Genomic DNA, 19,562 nt, shown 5'->3' on the forward strand with positions numbered 1-19,562 from the left:
AGGCTGAAAGAAGAGGCTAAATTTTTCTCCCTCCAGGAATGAATCAACATTTTCCAAGTACTTATTTGCAAAATGCTTCCCCATAAAAGATTTCTATTAATCTTCTCAACAATGGGGTGAGGTGGATATCATGATCGCTTGTTATAGATAATGAGCCAAAGCTGAAAGAAGTTAAATGACGTGACCCAGTTACACAGCCAGTAAGTAGTAGAGCCTGGACTAGAACCCAAGCCTTCTGGTCCCAAATTCTGTTTTTTCCATTAGCTTATAAATATATAAACACAAACTAAAGGAAATTGTGGAAAATAACCTTTCGCTTATGTCTTTCAAGTCAACGTTGGTGAGGACTGTCCGGTATTTGATGGCCTGTTTGAGTTCTGTCAGTTATCTACTGGTGGCTCTGTGGGTAAGGAACATACCTCCCTCCTTGAGGGCTGTGCTGGGTTATAATAGTGAGATCTATCTTTTAGGTCACTATTCTAGTAGGGCTGATCTGAGACTGTATGAAATGTCCCTGTGGGCTTTTACCTTAAGTCTTTCAAATGTCTTTCTGGTTCAGTCCCAACCAGGGCTCAGCCTCTGACATGGTACTGACAGGTGTCCTGGACTGTCCTCTCCTACCAAGCAATCTTATATACAGGAATTCCCTGCCAATCTTAGGGATTGTTGCGGTGCTATACATAAAAGCAATTTGTGAATTGCATAATGCTATAAAAATCGGAAGTGTCATTTGTGCCTTACAAAAGAGCATGGTAATTAAGATCAGAAATATGGCCTATATATTGCCCACTTCATTAGTAACTTCTAGATTACCTTTCGGATTACTCTAAACACTTTTTCTTAACAAGTATTTATTTTCTTTTTAAATTTTATATATTGATTTGAGAGAGAGAGGAAGAGGTGGGGGGAGAGAAACATCAATTTGTTGTTTAACTTATTTATGCATTCATTGATTGATTCTTGTATGTGCCCTGACTGAGAATCAAACCCACAGCCTTGGTATATCAAGGATAAAGCTCTAACTAACGGAGCTACCCTGCCAGGGCTTAACAAATACTTTCTTATGATCATTGTGTTCTCTCCCCCTGCCCACCACCCAATATAATCTCAGAAAACAAAGAAGTGCATGAAAAAAAATTCCCACAATCATACTGTCCATGGATAATCATTGTCACCATTTTGGAGTTTGTATATCCATTTGTTTTTCTATGTGTATATATCTTGACAAAATGTATATACATCTATATTTCATAAAAATGTGTTGCATTATATATATATAGTTTTGTGGCTGCATTTTTTTACTTAGTAAATCTTTAAAGTTTCCCTATCTGTAGTAGATACAGCATGAATTTTAGTGGCTACATGATTATTCCATGTTATGGACCTACTTCAGTTGATGTAATTGGTCCCCTCTTGTTGGATCATTTGGATTGTTTCATGTTTTTATTGCTGTTAAAATTACACTTTAACAAATGCCACAGAGCACTTTAACAAATGCCACAAATGCACTTGAACACTTGAGTGTGTATTTCTCTCTCACTTCTTGGACCTCTTTGTACTTTAAGCCTTTGCCACCTTTGGTATCTTCAGAAATTTTTTTATTGCAAACCATGGTAAGAAATACATTTATACATGTAATCCAGGTTGTGCATATATATATACACACACACACACTCCTACACTCAAAAACCCTTCCTCACTCTGAAGCCAGTTTTACCAAAGAGCAGTTACCTTTACTGTTATCGTCATATTTTTATTCTACTCTGTTTCATTTAAAAATATATATGCTGGTCATGACCCACTAAACCAATTTTAAGATATACTAAGGGGTTACCACCTTCAGTTTTAGAAAATAGTTTTTTTAAAAGTACTAATATTATGTTTACTCCCTGTTGAATGGGGTGGGAGGGAGAAGACTGGCTTGTGAATTGTACAATACAGCTGTTGAATGGGCAGGTCCTACCTCTCACTGGGTTCTCTGGGTTTCTTTGGAAGAGAGGGAGGGGGAGAGTGGCTTGGTAATAGGCTTATGTTCTCTCTTCCCACGCCCAGCAAGTGCTGTGAAACTTAATAAGCAGCAGACGGACATCGCTGTGAATTGGGCTGGGGGCCTGCACCATGCAAAGAAGTCCGAGGCATCTGGCTTCTGTTACGTCAATGATATCGTCTTGGCCATCCTGGAACTGCTAAAGTATGCCTGCCTGGCCTTGTCCTTTGGAGGAGCACCTTAGGCCAGGTTCCCACTTACCTTTCCCCAGGGCTTGCCTCCCTAGTTTACTTTTCCTAGCAGTGTGCTGGCTAGGATATGTTTGGTGAGTGTCTCTGGCCATTCTCTCCTTGACGGGGTCTTGATTTGATCTGAGCCCACGGCAAGATCAGGGGCAGGTGCTCAGGTGCTGCTCAGATCCTGCCTCCAGAGTGTCCCTGTGTGGCCGGAGTTGACCCTGGCTATAGAGTAGGAAGATCGGACTTGGTCGGCTTTGTCAGGCCTGTGGAGACACCCTGCCGCTCTTCCACCTTACTTCAGCCAGTTTCCACGTCTCTGGTGCTTAGAGATACCTGAGGGAGGCAGCCAGCTCGGTAAGCTGGGACCTGGCGCCCTTGGCGCGTGCCACTGTGAAAGAGTTCCCAGATCTCTGACCCCTTTTTGATCCTAGGTATCACCAGAGAGTGCTGTATATTGACATTGATATTCACCATGGCGATGGCGTGGAAGAGGCCTTCTATACCACAGACCGAGTCATGACTGTGTCCTTTCATAAATATGGAGAGTACTTCCCAGGAACTGGGGACCTACGGGTGAGAACTCCCTTCAGGGGCCAACCAGCTCACCTTCAGCTGCCAGCTCTAACTCTCCTATCTTGTGTCACCAGAAACTACTTCCTGTCTATTCTGCCATTCAGAGCACCATACTTCAGCCTGGGACACCTGCCCATAGTCTCCTTTCCTTCCTTATTCTGGAGGAAGGAAATGATGGGACATACAGGGTTGGGAGGGATAGGGGTCGCCTGACTCATGCACTTCCCTCCTGGCCACAACTGAATTGCATTGCACTATTCAGATACCCTGCATGGCTTGAGAAACACCAGGTTTTCTCCTCTGGGCTGTGAACTGGGACCCTTATGAACCATCTCAGGATTTCTTAACATTTTTAGGTTACTTCCCCTTTGACCATTTGACTGAAACATGTATTTTCCATCTGATATCGAATAGTTAATAGACACTTCCCCTTAATGATGTCCATCCATGGACCTGTAAGAATCCTTGGAAGCTAAGTCATTGAGCAGTTCTGTTGTTAGCATGAATACAGTAAAACCAGCCACTTTGTCATGCCAGTAGCCATTGGGTGAAAAAGTGGTACTAAATCACTTGTTTGGTATAGCAAGCATTAGAGTAACTGAACATTTACTATTTTGAAGAACTCTTTTTTCCTCTTTGCTTCCCCTCCATATCTCCCTAGAGAGGAGAGGGTGGGTGGGTAGAGGGTGGATGAGCAGTAAAGCTCTCTGGACAGGAAAGGATTGTTGTGGGCAGGTATTCTGTGACGCAGTTACCAGGCAGAGGTAGAGGTCTTTGTGCTGTGGAGTAGGGTATTTAATCTCTAGCCCCATAAACAGTTCTCAGTTTGGGTACAGGCTCAGTGATAGGCCAAGAGATGAGAACTAGACTTGCCATTGAGGGGGGTGGTACTAACCAAGGTGTCCCTGCTCTGTCCCTGGCCTACCTCATGGGCCCAACTTGTCCCTCTTAGAACCGCTGCCTCTTGCTTTAGCCTTCCAACCCCCAACCTTGAACTTCCTTCTTGCTTCATTGTTCAGTTTTACTTTAATGTCCCCCTTGATTAGGATATAGGGGCTGGCAAAGGCAAGTATTATGCTGTTAACTACCCGCTTCGAGATGGGATTGATGACGAGTCCTATGAGGCCATTTTCAAGCCGGTAAGTGGTTAATTCACCACTTGGGCTATAAACGGGGTTGGTCTAAGGGAGGGGTAGCAAAGCACCCTCACTGTATCTCGGGAATCTCTCCCCACTGAGAGGCTAGTTGGGAGATGTGTTTAAACCCTGGATTGCATGTCATGTGCTCAGTTCTGAAAACAAAATTCATCCAAATACTTGTTGATGTCCTCTGTGAGTCAGGCCCTTTGTTGGATACTAGAATATTTAAGACATGAACTGTGGCCTAGACCTCACAATCTAGGCCTGCAGGGGTGTCCAAACTTTTGGCATCTCTGGGCCATATTGGAAGAAGACAACTTGTCTTGGGCCACACGTTAAATACACAAGCACTAACAAAAACTGATGTGCAAAAAACGGTTTTAAGTATGTTTACGATTTTGTGTTGGGCTGCATTCAGAGTCATCTTGGGCCGTATGCAGCCTGCGGGCTGCGGGTTAGACACCACTGGTAGGGTGTGGGAGGCAGGCACACACCCAACAGCGTGTGTGTAGTCAGTACTGTTTTTAAGGGATGAACAGAGAGGAGTGAGAGTCAGACTGCTGCCTGGGCTGAGGAGAGGGTAATCAGATGATTTCACAAAGGTGGTGACATTTGGGCTAGACTTTGAAAAATGAGGAGTTACCCATGTGAAGAAGTGGGGGAGGGGAGGCATTCAGCAAAAGGAATAGTGGTGCCAATATGTAGCCTATGTAGCTGTATGTAGGCCAGGGTGATGTGTGGGAGGAGTGCTGAACGATGTGGGAAATGTATGTTGGGGTCAGTATTTCAAAGGGAGACTTGAATGTCATGCTGAGGAGTTAAATCTTCACCTGTAAGCAGCAGGAAACCTAATAAAGTCAGCAAACACCAAATGCCAACTGTGTGCCTTATAGTAAGAAGGAGAGAAGCCTGAGTTATGGTCTCTGTGCTCAGTAATGTTAGATTCTAGTTGTGAGAATGAGTTACTAAAAAGTGGCTCCTCATCATATCATGCTCAAAGTCTATAGGACCAGGTGAGTAGAACAGATGCAGCTAAGGGTCAGAAAAACTTACTAGAGGAAGTGACACTGGAGTCTGGGCATGAAAGAAGGGCCTCAGGGAGTTGCTGCAGAGGCCATTCTGGGTTCAATGTTGTTAATGCTAGGAGGCTCTTGGAAATCCTTTCTGATTGGAAAACTGAAATCCAAAGTGGGAAACCAGGACCCCAAGCTGATACTTCCTTTATCTACTACCCTGCATGTGAGAGAGTGGAATGGTCAGAGTAGATGATGAAGCACAAAAGAAAGTGCTGCACCCATGCTTTTTAGCCCCTAATATCACATAGCTTTTCTTGAGGCTGGTGGTGACTAGGATGTGTCCTTTTAGGTCATTTCCAAAGTAATGGAGATGTTCCAGCCCAGTGCGGTCGTTTTACAGTGTGGCTCTGACTCCCTGTCTGGGGATCGGTTAGGTTGCTTCAATCTGACCATCAAAGGTGAGGCCAGGTAGCATGGGGCTGGGTGGGCAGGGTCCTGCTGGGTGCTCCTGTAACCTAGCACCATCTTCTCCCACCAAAGGGCATGCCAAGTGTGTGGAATTTGTGAAGAGCTTTAACCTGCCTATGCTGATGCTGGGAGGAGGTGGCTATACCATTCGTAATGTTGCCCGGTGCTGGACTTACGAAACAGCCGTGGCCCTGGACACAGAGATTCCTAATGGTAATAGTTCCAGGGCCAGGTTGGGCTGGGTGGAGCTGGAGCTCATGTGTCCTCAAGTTCTCAACTCCTTTCCCACTGGGCATATGACCTCTCCTTTTCCAATACTAGTCACTGATTCTCCTGTCTATTCTCTTGTGATTGTCAGGTCATAGCCATCATTTTTTCCTGCGTACTTTTTGATCCTCTCTCTCTCCCTGTTTTTCTGTGAACAGAAGTATCGGTTATTTATAGCTTTGGAATTTCTATTCTGTAGGGTAACAGGGGTAGTAAGGAAGTGCTCACAGTGAGCGTTGCCTCAATTTTCTGAATTTGGGGCTTGGGCCTTCTCATAGTTAGAGAGAGAGATAGAAACACACACACACACACACACACACACACACACATCCCACACACACCCCCCCCCCGCCGCCGCGTGGACATTGTAGGATGGCATTAAAAAGGATTGAGGTACTATAGGCATCCCTCTCACTCTGTCTGGGAGGCATTCGTCTCTTTGATAGTTGGGCTGACAGGTCCACATAAACCTACAAATGCTTTTCTCAGGGTTCAGTGGTTTGGCCAGATCTCATAACTCTCTTATTCACTACCCCAATTAGAGCTTCCATACAACGACTACTTTGAATACTTTGGACCAGATTTCAAGCTTCACATCAGTCCTTCCAATATGACTAACCAGAACACGAATGAATACCTGGAGAAAATCAAGTGAGTATATCCCCAGGCACCCCTTGATTGAACATTCCAGGCTGTGGTTTGTCCCTAACTAGAGCCCAGCCACCCTCTCTACCATTGGCCATAGACAGCGACTGTTTGAGAACCTGAGAATGCTGCCCCACGCACCTGGGGTCCAAATGCAGGCGATCCCTGAGGATGCCATTCCAGAGGAGAGTGGTGATGAGGACGAAGAAGACCCTGACAAGCGCATCTCGAGTAAGACCCAGACCCAGGGTCCTTTACTTCCCACTAAGTAGGCAGCTTTGACTTCCCTCCACTGTTCCTGGTTCCACATTTCTTCCCAAGCTACCCATCTGTTGGGAAACCCAAGTTCCAAGTTCTGTTGCCTGTAGGAACAGTGAGGGAGCCTGAGTTCCCTACCCCTTTTTCTTTGTCTGCTTCCCTTGGTGTCTCTTGGAGGACACTAACAGGGAAGCACTGGGCATAGACCCAGAGATCAAGTCTCTCCTTCTCCCTCAATATTTCCCATTGCTTCCCAGTCTGTTCCTCTGACAAACGAATTGCCTGTGAGGAAGAGTTCTCGGACTCTGATGAGGAGGGGGAAGGTGGTCGGAAGAACTCTTCCAACTTCAAAAAAGCCAAAAGAGTCAAAACAGAGGATGAAAAAGAGAAAGACCCAGAAGAGAAGAAAGGTGGGTTTGGATTGAGCCAGGACTTGGGTCTTGAGCCCCAGGCCCTGGAGGATGATGAATCTATGTAGGGCACTGGGAGGAGGGAGCTGACTTGGGCCCTGCCAGCTCCTATGGGGCTCTTCCTCAGCTCCTTGGGCCTTTCAGTGGCTCCCAGAAGTTGCAGGGCTTACAAAAGAATGAAATCCGATTCGTCATCTCCCCTGGCTTATTGAGCCCTGCCAGGCTCCAGAGCCAGGGACATGCCTGGGCTCCCTGTGGTCAGGAGCGTGGCTCTCACATACCACCCAAGCCCTTTTCCTGGCACTTCACCCCAGTTTCCCAGGGGGCTGCCTCCTCCCACCAGGTTCAGACTCTAGCAGGTTGGGAAACCGGTCAGACCTGTTTGTTCTCACTGGGCTCACTGGGTGGACCTGGGATGGGCTTTTCTCTTTTTTTTTTAATGTCCAGTGAGCTCTAGTGTGGGGAAGGGGTTTCTGGGTAAATGACGATCCTGTGGGTCTTCCCAGAAGGGCTGTCCTTGGTTATCCCTGCACTTTTATGTTCCAGAAGTTACAGAAGAAGAGAAAACCAAGGACGACAAGCAAGAAGCCAAAGGGTGAGGAAGTAGCTGTCTGTCGGCCATCTCCCTGGCATTGATGCACCAGCCCCTTTGTCCCACTACACTGAGAGGGAAGGCTCAGGGAGAGCTGGTTTAGTTTACAAAGGCCTCTTTCAGGGACCAGTCTGTCTCTGCCGTTCTAGGCAGAGCTAGGAAGCCCCAGCCCTCAGCAGTCACCTGAGCAGCTGGGGTCCTGTGAAAATCACTGTACCCATACTTTTGCTTCAAGGCCTCTGGAGTGGGTTATCTCATACCAGTCTCTGCTCTTTCTACAGGGTCAAAGAGGAGGTCAAGTTGGCCTGAGCAGATCTCTACAGTTTTGGCTTCTTGCAGAGTCCCCCACCTTTCTCCTGCAACCCCTCAGATTTTATATTTTCTATTTCTGTGTATTTATATAAAAATATATTAAATATAAATTTCCCCAGGGACCTGACAGGAACCAGGGCCCCTAGCCCAGGGCACATGTGCTGGGTGAGCTCTTCTAATAGCTGCCTTACCATCTCTCCCCAATTCTTAATTTTGAACCATAAAGGGTGCTGGTTCTGGATGGAAGGGACTCTGTTCTCTTAAACATCCATAGGACAAAATCCTGAAATGCCAAATTCCTGCTCATTAGTTTTGGAAAGATGCCCTTTATTGAGCATTCTAGAAGGGGTGGCTTGGTCTTCCGGGACTGCCTGTTCTTTACAGGCTCCTTAAGGTAACATCAGCCATCTTTAGATTGGTTCTGTTCTCATACCTTCCCCACTTGCCCCCAGTGAGCCAAGACACTCACACTGCCTGACCTTTGTTCCCCCTCCCTCCCCCATTCTGCAGGTGGAGATGGGTAGTTTCATTTTTGAGATATTTTTTTTTGTGAGTCTTTGTAATAAAATGGTACATTTCTATACCCTCCTGAGCTCATCTAGCAGTATCCCTGGGTTGATTTTGTCTCCACCTCCCTGCCCTTTGGGAGGTCCATAAGGGTACCGCCAACTAGCTCCACAAACTCACCTGTCTTCTTCATGCCTCCCTCAAGGTTTGAGGTTAACCAATCTTCTCACCCTTCCCCCAGAAGAGACCACTCATTAAAAAGCACCACTAAAGGGACAACATTTATTCCTTTTCCAAATGTTACAGTAAAACCAGGTGGAAGAAAATGGTTTTAGAAGTTAGAAAAAAAAAGTACAAATCTGGGGTTTGGCCATTAAAAGTTATTTACAACAATGGGACGGGGAAAAGACAACAAGAAGTTGTTTCACATTACAGACCTTCCCCCACCCCAAAGCCTAATACTTGCTTACCAAGTCAAAAAAGACACAGTTGATTCACAAGCTGGAGGTTTGAACTTGAGTAAGACATTTATAAAAACCTAGACAGGGGCAGTGTCCTCCCCTAGCCCAGGTGCCACTTAGGCACAGCACAAGAGACTAAAAACTTAACAGGGGGAAGGCTGGACACTCAGGCACCCCACATCTGGCTCAGGGATTTGGGGAGTAAACAAAACCTACTTGGAAAAGAACTGGGGGAGAAAACCAGCAATTGCCTTCTGCAGGGGTGGGACAGGGAAAGGGAGGGGCAGGAGCATTTCACATCACTAACCTAACTTGGGAAACGGGAAGGGACCATCTTCAACTGGCCTTGAGAGGAAGACCAGGTGGATGATGGGAGAATCCACAGGAGGGAAGGAAAAGTGGAAAGGGATCGATCGTGGCTGGGAGGGGGCAACAGCCCCTTCCTTTCTGGGCACGGGAAGGCAGCCAGGGCACCAGGTCCAGGCAGTGACCTCACAAGGACAGCACAGTTTTTGCAGCTTAGAGATCACCCACCTGCCCCCACCCAGCTACTCATTCTGCTCGCTGGCAGGTGTTGGGCCACTCTCCGGCCCGGAGGGGGTGGACAGCTCTGCAGCCTGGGGCCCTGCCTCTTCTTCTGTGTCTCCTCCCTTGGAGGCAGTGCTAGCCTCTGCCCCCTTGGCCTGGGGTTCCTGGCTCTCGGGGGTGGCAACAGCCTTCCCTTCCTGGGCAGCGCCTTCCTCGCTGCAAGCACCGATCTCCCCCTGCTCCTGCTCTTCCTCTGTGGGCGAGGAAGCAGACGATTCACCCCCACCCTCCTTCCGATTTCTCTTGAAGGACAGGCCACTCAATTTGAAAGGCTTCTTGAAAGAGAATTTCTTCTTCTTCTTGGGGGTCTCCTTGGGGGGTACATCCCCCTTGGCTTCAGCTCCCTGGCTTGGGGGTGCTGGCTCGATGGCATCACCAGTGGCCCCGGTTGCCTCCTCTGTTCCGTTCACAGGGGGCGACTCCCCTTCACCCTTGGGGGATAAGTCTCCATTGCTTTTCACGTGGCCATTCTCCTGCGGGGCAGAGGAGACAGCAGTAAGGGTCAGGACTCTAGCCCCCCCCCCACCCCCCGCCCCCCGCCTGCCCCTGACCCCTTCCAGACAACGAGGACCCGACCCATTCTACTGCAACCGAGTCTAATTGTAGCCTCACCCCACACCCGGGATCCCGTCAAACATCTTCCTCCTGCCCCTTCCAGACGCGCTGGGGACAAGAACGGAGGCCGCGGCCGGCAGGAGGCGCTGGGGTCCCGTGGCCCCCCACCCACCTCCCCCGGGGCGCGCTCTCCATTTCGCGCAGACCCACAGGCGGCCGCGGAACCCTGGCGGGCGGGCGAGCCCTGCCAGCTGAGATTGGGCGGGAAGCCGCCCCGGGGCGCTGTTCTCCGCACCTGGACGGCCTATTTCCCCAGTTTCCTGCTTTGGGTAAACGGCCCCCCACCCACCGCAGGCTCTCCCCACACCTCGGCTACCCCTTGAAAAAAGGCCGTGGGCCACTGAGGTCGGGGATGCGGGTGGAGTGGTCGGAGGGTAGGGCAACCGCCCCGTGGCCCCTGGGCGCCCCCTTGGTGCGGCCCTTTGTTCCCCGATCGGCACTCGGGGCGGCCGGGGGGCAGCGCCGGGGGCCGGGGCGGCGAACAAAGAAGGCGGCGGGGCCCGGCCGGCGCCCCCTCCCCGCCCCTCCCCTTGCTTCACCCGCGGGGGCTGCGGCGCCGAGAACAAAGGGACCGGGCGGGGGAGGGGGTTGCCGCGTGTCCCGGGCCGGACAAAGCGCGCGGCCCCGGCCCAGGGCCCTAGAGGGGGCGAGGTACGAGAAGAGGGGGCCAGGGCGGGCCGTGCCCAGCGCACCCACCTGTCCGTTGGCCTTAGCGGGGGAAGCGCCTGCTGCCTCCTCGGCGGTCACGTCGCCCCGGGGAGCCTTGGAGCTCTGGCTGCCCATGATGGGGGTCTGCTGGGGGGCGCCCGGAGCCACCCCGGGCTCGCGCCGCAGGGGGTGGTTCGGCGGGGTCGGCCTGGCCCGCGAAGGGGTGGGGCTCGCGCCTGAGGGGGAGGGGTATCGGGGGAAACCGAGCTGCACCCCCACTCAGCTCCCGACCCAACAACTGCACCAGCCGCCGCTCTGCTCCGCGCCAGAATGCTGCCCGCCGCCCGCCGAGCTGCCTATATATATGCGCCCCTAGCTTGGGGCGGGGCCGGGCATTTAAATGAGCGCCCAATCGAGGGGCGGAGGCGGGCTCAGGTCGCGCGCCCCACTTGTGCAATGGGCGACGCTGGCGGTCTGGTCCCCCCAGCCCACACGGCAGGTGGGGTCTTGTGTGGGAAGGGGAAAGGCGGGTTCCTCGGCAAGCTGGGCAGAGGAGTGCTCCTAGAGGAAAGGGGAGAGAGCGATCATTCCCTCCTCTCACGGCCCATCTCTCAGCGAGCTGCCCCAGCATCTGGAGTGGCCCCCCATTACCTTGGTCCTGCCCTGGCAGTCCGTGACAGTCCCGGACAGTCTCCCTCTAGAACTCTTCGAAGGTTTCACGTGCCCAGGCGCATCCGAGGACTAATCCTGAGTTATGCTGAGGATAACGTGCTCATCAAAGATGCAGGGCCCGGGGCTAGGATCTGCACTCCCTCAGGTCAGAGGTCCCACCCACGTCCCTGCCGGCCTACCCCGGGGTCCAACCCACTGCGGGATCTCTTTGCTCAGACTGGTGAGGCCCATTCCTCATCCATCCTCTCAGTCCCTGGTGGCCAGTTATGCTGAGCGCCGACAGACAAGCTCACACTTGGCCTGTCATGCCCTCAGCCTAGATCCCACGTAAGGTGGTCCCATAATCTTGAAGGGTATCTTCATCTCCATTTGAAAGCTGAGGAGCCTGGGGCTCAGAGAGGTTGACACAGTATGTCTGACTTCTCTGTTGCCCTCCTTCCACATCGGCTCCCCTACCTCAGAACTCCCCACCAAGCAGGCAGAGAAAGCCCTGAAAGGGGATCAACAAACCTTAAAACACTCCAGTTCCTGAGGAGGAGGGGCAGGACCATCACCAAGGCTCCCTTCATACCTGGACAGGCCACGGGAACCCCAGAGTCCTGGCGTGCCCCATGGTGTGTGTGCGTCCAGCTGCCCAGGGTGAAGGGGTTGTGTTCATCAGGTTGTACAGGAGGAAGGGGCTGGGGGCTGGAGGAAACGTTGCAAAAGCAAGGCTGTGTCCTGGACAGCTCACTCAACAATGGCATCCATCTTCCCTTCAACCTACAATGGGTAGGGCCTCCTGGGAGGACTGAGGCTGTCAATTGTGGAGATACAACCCATCGCCCCAACCCGGGGCCTGAGAGATCGGGAACTCTGCACGGGTCTGGCCTCTTTGGGGTTGTGGGAGGGGCAGGCTGAGGTGGCGTCTACACTCAGCACTCACTCCTGTAACGTCCATATCCGTCCCCACTCTGAGACTATGGAATACTTTCAGCTTCATGAGCACCCTCCTATTTTACAGGCCGGGATGCTGAGGTTCAAAAAAGGAAAGTGACATGTCCAAGGGCATACAGCAGATACCAGTAGCTGAGGGTGAGAAAGAGCCGAGAGACCTGCTGAAGTGGTCCGGGGACTCTAAGGAAACCCCTGGAAGACTTCTCTGTTGAGATCTAGTGCTGCTTGGTCAGAGAGTGAGGCAAGAAGAGCCAGCTTTGGGACAGGGAAGGGGCACCATGCCCCACTGCAGCTCAGTGATATGACGGTGACTTCTCCACCCACTGCCACTAAGGGATGGACGTTGTGACCTGCATCTCTGTGTGGGTCACAATAGGGAAGCCACAATGCTGCCAGGCACTGCCCGCCCCGGGTTGGTAGGGCTTAGAAGGAGGGTGTGTGAGTTCTGGAGGGGTTTGGGTCAAAGGTTAAGAGCAGATCCCAGGGCTCCTAATTTCCAGGAACTGCCCTTTGGGGATGAGAGGCAAATTGCTTGGATAATCCCAGAAGGAGGGAGGAGCATCAGGGATAAAGGATCCGAGTCCCCAAAGCCTCAGAAGGAGCATGGTCCACAGAGGAGCCCCTGCATCTCCTGCCAGACATTGCTGGAGCGGGGAGGGCGGGCCGGGGAGGGGAAAGTCGGGGGCGGGGGCGGTGCCCGGGAGCCCAATCCCTCAGCAAATCCAGGTCCAGCAGAATCTGGCTTCTGGAGAGGGAAGAGGTTTAGAGGATGCTGCTGGGTGAAGGGGGTGGGGTACAGCAGCCCCACTGCCTCCTCTGTCCACACTGCTGCTCCTTCCTCCCCAGCTGCTGCAAGCCCAGACAATGTGCCCATTGTTCTGCGTCTCCAGGGGCCTGTGTGCAACTGTGTATGTCTGTTTTTCTCTGTGTGTGACTGTGTATTGCTCTGTATCTGTCTGTGTGTGAGAGACTTTGTGATTCTGTGTATGTGTGACCAGGTGTGTAGAGTTGTCGTTGTGTGAGTCTGCATCTTTGTTTGACTGTGTGTATTTAGGGTGACAGAGAGACTTGGTACTCTTGGTGACTCTGAGACTTTCTGGGTGTGTGATGGTGACTTGAGATTATGTGATGGTGACTATTGTCTGACTGTGGGTGTATGAGTATGAGTGTGTGAGGCTGTGTAAGGGAATGTCTATGAGTGTGTGGACAAAAGAGTGAATACTTTGTGTGCCCCAGTGGTGGTCAGAACCTTTGAGGTGTGGGCTTTGGCCAGGAGGAGTGGCAGGGAAAGGAGGAATGGGAAGGGCAGGGTGAGTGTGGGGTGGACAGGGGGAAGGGAAGCGGCAGAGACTAGAGACCCCATGTTTTCATACACCTCCACCTGTTCCCAGCTCTCCTGTAAGGCTCAGACCTCCATCTTGGCTCCGGCCTGAGATGCTCCTAGTTCCCATGGACAGAACCGCACGAACTTCCTTGGCAGGAAGCCTGGGACCTCAGAGAGACACAGGGTGAAGCTGAAGGTGGAAGAGGGCAACAGAGAGCATTGTCCCATAAAGGAGGTTGGGGAGCATTTTGGGATCTCTGAGGGAGACCCTGTGGTGGAGATCAGATCAGATGCCAGGTAAGTATGACTGGGCGCTATCTAGTCAGAGATGGAGGATGGGCCTCCGGAGCATCAGGAAAGGCCTGGAGGTGGGACAGAGACATCAGTGAATGGCTAGGTCATAAATGGAGGCCTCAGGAGCAGTGACTTGACACAGCCCAGTTCCCAGGCTCAGGGTCCCCGTCTCCTTCCAGGAACATTAACTGGGCCCAGAGACCTCAGTCCTAGCCCAGGTCTGCTGCCTCTTCCTGCTCTGTAACTGTGAGCCAGTCCCCTCTCTTCTTGAGCCTCGGTTTGCTCATCTGTGCGTTGAGAGCTTGGGCTCTATGATTCAAACTCACCAAGACTGGGGTGGAGTTCCTCCTGCTCCTTACAAGGCAGAGTGTCAGCTGTGAGTCACAGAAGGCCCTGCTCTCAGGGGTTTCCCACTGAGGGGAGAAACTGGCAGTGCCTTAGAGGGAGAAGAGAGACCAGGATCGGATGAGGGCTCTGTGGGCTGCATGAAGCAGGGTCGTGTGGGTGGGCCAGGGGGTGGAGGAAGAATTTAGAGCAGGACAAAGAGGGAACAGCAAATGGTTTGTGTGAGGGTGGGGATGGAGGGAGGGGCCTAGCCAAGAGCAAGGTTTAGGAGACAGGCTCCCAGGATTCTGTGACTGGCTGGGTACAGGGCTGAGTAGGGGGAAGACAGCGATGGAGCTGTGGCCCACATGTCTGTTCGGTGTGACAGTTGGCAAAGTGAATCCATTGAGACAGGGCATCAGGGGAAGAAAAGAATCAGGAGGGAGTTGCTGAACCCAGACTTGTTGAGTTCGAGGGGCCAGGGGAACATTTTGGGGGGATGACCAAGGAAGCAGCCAGACGTTTATATGCTTTCGCACATAGACATGGGATCACAAAGGCCAGGGCCCAACCTGGCTCGTGACCATACAGGGACAACACACTGAAGATTTTAAGTCAGAACTGACCCCACAAAATCTGAGCCTCTGGTCACTGCTTGAAACTGGAGCCTCACAGTAGGTGAGGTCGCCCAGGAAGTACCAAGGCAATGGGGAGCACTGCCATTGCAGGGGCGGGCAGCAGGAGAGGGCCCCAGGAAGGAGCCTGGAGGGAGCCAGCAAAGAAGGGGAAGAACCCCCCGCCCCGCAAGTACAGAATCATGGAGACCCTGGACCACTGGGGAGATTTTGAACAAGGCAGGAATGACCAACAGTAATAGTAATCATAGCTGCTAGCACTGATGACATGCTGTTTCCCATACATTTCTTCTAACTGGTGAGATGTGTATCATCTTTGTTCCCACTTCCAGAGGAGGAAACTGAAACCCAGAGGCAGAGAGTTTATGTGAACAGAAGGGGAAGAAGAAAGGACTAGCAGAAAGTGGTTTGCAGGAGCCTGGCAGTGCTAGGTTCAGCCATAGGCATCCACAAAGGGTTCTGATGCCCATGGTTTGGAAGGGGCAGGTGGGGACGGCGGCAGGGAGAGGCACGGCAGTCACAGCGCTGAGGCCCCGGCACGCTGGGTGTGCTGGGTGCTGATACTGTGGTCAGCAGGCCCCAGGCCTGCAGCCTCCCTGCCAGCCGCCTGGTCTTGAATCTGGATCTGGATACTGGATACTTGAGGGGCCCTTCTTTGGGGCCCATCATCTAATCAGTCACCAAATCACAGGGACAGGGATGGTGAAAGTTTACCTTCAGAATTTTAGGCCGCCACAACCTTTTATTTCTCCTTTCTCCTCCCTCTTCCCCTGGTCTCTGTGCATATGTGATGCATGTGTGTGTGTGTGCACGCGTTTGTCTGTGTGTGGGGGTGGGGGCAGGGAGGTTGGCTGTGTGAACTGGACAGGGCCCAGCCACTGTCTATCAGAGCTGTTTCTCTGGCTCAGTTTCCCCAATAGCCAAGAGGTATGTAATGCCCGCTAGCCTGCCTCTCTCCCCTAGGCTTGGTGAGGTCATTAGAAATTCAACCCAGTTTTTCTGGGCTGCCCTGAACACCTCCCCTCCACGTCGCTTCCCTTCTTCCCAACTTTCAGTTTCTTTTCAGATCCTGGCTGTCTTTGGGGAAGAGGTGGAATGTGGATTACTTACAACTTTCCAGCCAAAATCCCCACTGAGGGGAAGTCCCTTTAAAAGGGAAACTGAAATTCTCTCCTAGTCCAGTCCCTAGTCCCGCCCCTACCCCCTGCCTTTCTCTCCACGCTGCTCATTACCTCCTCTGTTCAGTCTCTTCCCCCAAATGATCTGGACCCAAGTACTGTTACCTTCCAACTTTGTGACCCCAACAAGTACCTTCCCCTCACCAACCTCACCATGCCCACTCTGTAAAACAAGGACACTCGGTGCCACTTCACGTTGTGGCTTGGGTTCAGTGAGGTGTTGTGTTGAGGCAACTTTAGTGATGAAGACCTGGCTCCATCACGTTCTAGCTTTGCGGCTTTAGGCTCTCTCTGAGCCTCAGTATTCTCATCTGGAAAATGGGAATGATAACTGCCCATTTCTTGGGTTACTGTGATAGATGAGCTAGCGCCAGCCAGCAAAGCTCTTGAAACCGAGACCTGAGGCACAGGGCACTTGGGACATTCAACAACGTTCCTAGATGTGATGACGTGACATGCTGGGCGAAGGCCTGACACAAAGTTAGCACTCACCAGTGTGCCCATTCCCTTCTCTTCTCTTCCCTGCCCTGGGGGGAGGGGTGGGAGTCTGGGACCTCCCTGGGATAACCTTGCGGTCCCTCCATCAACATTCTCCTGGTGCAAGTGGTAGAGGGACTGACCAGGCTGATCTGGACTGACCAGAGGCTTGTTTCTTTGGAGGGAAATTTATTCAGCTCAATCAGTTCCTTAAGTGGTAAATGAATCTGTCTCTCTTCAGAACCCTTTGGGTTCTCTCCCTCTTGTCTTGCACCCCAGAAGGGTCTCCCTGGGACCTCCTTTTAGTGCCTTTTCCCAGAAAGACATACTCTGGAGCCCCGCTCCAACACACACTTCATCTGCGGTCCCCTCCCAGTCCCTCCACAAATTCTCCTTCCCTCCCACTTGCACAAGGGGCCTGACACGGTGGAGGACCTCCCAGTGCTCCAGGCTGCGCCTCTGAAGGGTGAGCTCCTGGCGGCCTTTTTCTTCTTTTCTCCTCAGCCCACTGAACTTCAAATTCACTGGATTTTTTAGTTCTTCAGAGCACTGAGTTTCTCCCACCTCAGGGCTTTTGGACATGCTCTTCCTTCCACCTACAATGCCTCTCTCCACTTCTCTACTTGCTGGATTTCTACCTTTCTCTTAAAACCCAGATCAAACCCAGGTCTAGACTATCTAGATTCCCCAGGAGGAAGGAACAGCTCTCCCCACCACATAGTTGATACCTCGGGGCTTAGGGTTCCCACTCAGCCCCTTGCACATTGTACCTACTCAGTGCTGGGCGTTATGAGTGCAGCCTTGGACTTAAAGTCTGGCAGTTGATGGGTCAATAAGCCTGGACGTCAGCCTGGACTTCAGAGGAGTTTGGGGATGTCCCAAATTTGAAGCCACAGAACCGGACAGGATCCACTAGAGAGGAGTGATGCACGAAGACAGAGCCTGGAGGGGGAGCTAGCAGGGTGATTCAGCTGATGGACGGCAAGAAAGGGGAAGATCAGGAACAGGGATGCCCTGAAAGTTGGGGAAGAAATGGTTTCCAGAAGGAATGAATGAATGATCTTCCATGTAAAACGCCGCTGAAGGGTGAGGAAGATGGAGGGAGATGGGTATGGGAGGCATGCAGGGGGCAGAAGTGACAGGACTTAGGAAAGGACTAAGGATATTGGCAATGAGGAGGAAGAAGGACTGAGGATGGTGCCCAAGGGTCTGGTTTGGGCAAATGGGTAGAAGGCGGTGCCGACCTGCACACAGGAAGCCTAAAGGAGGAGCAGTGGGGTATACGTGGAAATGGAGAGGTCAGTTTTAGATAGATTGGGTTGAGATATCTTTGGAATGGCCTTAGGATCACATGAAGTCAGTAGGATCAAATGGTGTCTTTGAGTCTGGAGAAAAATCTGTCGGAGAGAAAGAGAAAAAAAGATCCCTCTGTCCGTTTCCACCTCCGCCCCGCTGCTGCCTTCTCTATGTGTATCTATGAGATAATCTATATGCTTGCAACTCAGAAATTACTATCTCTAGCCCAGATCCCTCCAGAACTCCAGCTGCCCTTGGAGATCACACCAGTGTCCTTCAGGGACCTGCAAGACAGAAGGGCAAGCCTAAGTGGACACAGATTAGAGGGGACAGCGCTGGAGGCAAGAAAACAAGGGAGAAGTCAATCAGACTGGTCCAGACAAGGCAATAGGGGCCTGAACTAGGCGAGGCCTGAGGGCAGAGGAGAAGATCAAATCCAGAGACATTCAGAGAGGCGACAGCACCAGAGGTGGAGGGGGGGACTAGGTTCCCTCTGGAGGGAGAGGGGGCTAGAGGAGGAAGGGAGATGGCTCTAGGGCTCCACTGGGTGTGGGGCTGCTCCGTAGTTACCTGTATGTGATGGAGACCCCACAAGGGCAGGGAATGGGTCACAAGTGGACCTTATGGGGTGAGGAAGGGGGGCTCCTGCTGACCACCAGGTGGAGGAGTCTGGGTAGCAGTCCAAAGACTCCTTCCTTAGCCATCAGCACCCTCTGCCCTTTGTAGGGAGGCTTAGGCAGGATCCACTCTTGGTCTCAGTCCTGAGTGGGACCTGGGAGAGTGTATAAGGGAGAGCACAGGGACAGGAGCCGGAGGCCTTGGACCTAGTGGAGGGCTGGAGACCACTCACTGCTCACTAGATGGCTCCGGGACCCGAGGAGGGCTCGAGGCCTGGAGTCACCGTAATGAAACCATGTCCCTCCCCTGCTTTAAATCTGTCCATAGCTCCCTACTGCCTCCTGTACTCCCTAGTTTGACCTTCAGACTATTTGAAGCTCCAAGCCCTGATTTTAGGCAGAACCCACACGTCTGCCACTCTCACCTGTTCCACCAGTGGAATGACCATTCCAGCCTGCACATCGCCAAGCCTTTCTCCATGCTGCCAGTTCTGCCTGCACCACTGTGCCACGTGTATGCCTTCCTTGTTCCTGCTCACCCATCAGGACTCAGCTCAAGGGACCTCTCCTAAGGCTTTTCTGACCACAGGAGGACCCACTGTGCCTTGTAGAAACCAACTTCACCCCCCTGTGGCATTCTACCGGGCTGGAGTATATCTCTGCCTTTCTCTTTCTATGGCATTCTGAGAGGTCTGCTTCCTCCAGTCTGGTTTACTTGGGGGTTTGTGGGTGGGAATGTGTACAGTGGGAGGATCAGGGGTGGCAGCAGATGCTCCCCAGCCTTTGAGTTCAGTCTAACTCAGGGTGTGGGAATGGGGAGAACTGTGAGAGCCAGAGAGAGGCAAAAGCAGCTTTATTTGGGCAGGGAAAGGCAGAAACATAGAGAGCCCAGGAGACAAGGCAGAGTGAGGTGATCTTCACCCTCTCAGAAGGGACACCGTATTATGCAGGGCTCCCAGGCCATCTTTCTGCTCATCCTGGCTTGGTACAAGTCAGCCCCAGGGCCATCATGCGATGAACCTGAAGTCTGTCTTCCCATATCTCTGGAAAATAGACATCTGTGTTACTCCCCTGGAACCCTATG

At 52.0% G+C, this 19,562-nt stretch overlaps 2 protein-coding genes across 2 annotated transcripts in view; one reads left to right on the forward strand and one right to left on the reverse strand.

Annotated features, from left to right (window-relative positions):
• Nucleotides 1-8,424, forward strand: part of HDAC1 (histone deacetylase 1) — a 32,627-nt gene extending 24,203 nt beyond the window's left edge. Inside the window, exons 4-14 of the mRNA XM_054571903.1 lie at nt 332-406; nt 2,053-2,191; nt 2,658-2,799; nt 3,846-3,938; nt 5,304-5,412; nt 5,495-5,635; nt 6,232-6,340; nt 6,435-6,565; nt 6,850-7,002; nt 7,549-7,597; nt 7,876-8,424. Of these exons, the coding sequence (XP_054427878.1) occupies nt 332-406; nt 2,053-2,191; nt 2,658-2,799; nt 3,846-3,938; nt 5,304-5,412; nt 5,495-5,635; nt 6,232-6,340; nt 6,435-6,565; nt 6,850-7,002; nt 7,549-7,597; nt 7,876-7,903 (1,169 nt within the window). The 3' untranslated portion in view covers nt 7,904-8,424. The remainder of the gene's footprint in view (nt 1-331; nt 407-2,052; nt 2,192-2,657; nt 2,800-3,845; nt 3,939-5,303; nt 5,413-5,494; nt 5,636-6,231; nt 6,341-6,434; nt 6,566-6,849; nt 7,003-7,548; nt 7,598-7,875) is intronic.
• An 843-nt stretch (nt 8,425-9,267) lies between these two features.
• MARCKSL1 (MARCKS like 1) lies at nt 9,268-11,032 on the reverse strand. Its single transcript, XM_054571527.1, has 2 exons — nt 10,774-11,032; nt 9,268-9,935 (listed from the first exon to the last, which is right to left on the reverse strand). The coding sequence occupies exons 1-2, from the start codon at nt 10,858-10,860 to the stop codon at nt 9,423-9,425; spliced, it is 600 nt and encodes a 199-aa protein (XP_054427502.1). The 5' UTR covers nt 10,861-11,032; the 3' UTR covers nt 9,268-9,422.
• Nucleotides 11,033-19,562: the final 8,530 nt, after the last annotated feature.

This window comes from Pteronotus mesoamericanus, unplaced genomic scaffold (assembly GCF_021234165.1).
Source record: "Pteronotus mesoamericanus isolate MK-2021 breed Mesoamerican mustached bat unplaced genomic scaffold, CSHL_Meso_final contig_221, whole genome shotgun sequence".
Taxonomy (NCBI): domain Eukaryota; kingdom Metazoa; phylum Chordata; class Mammalia; order Chiroptera; family Mormoopidae; genus Pteronotus; species Pteronotus mesoamericanus.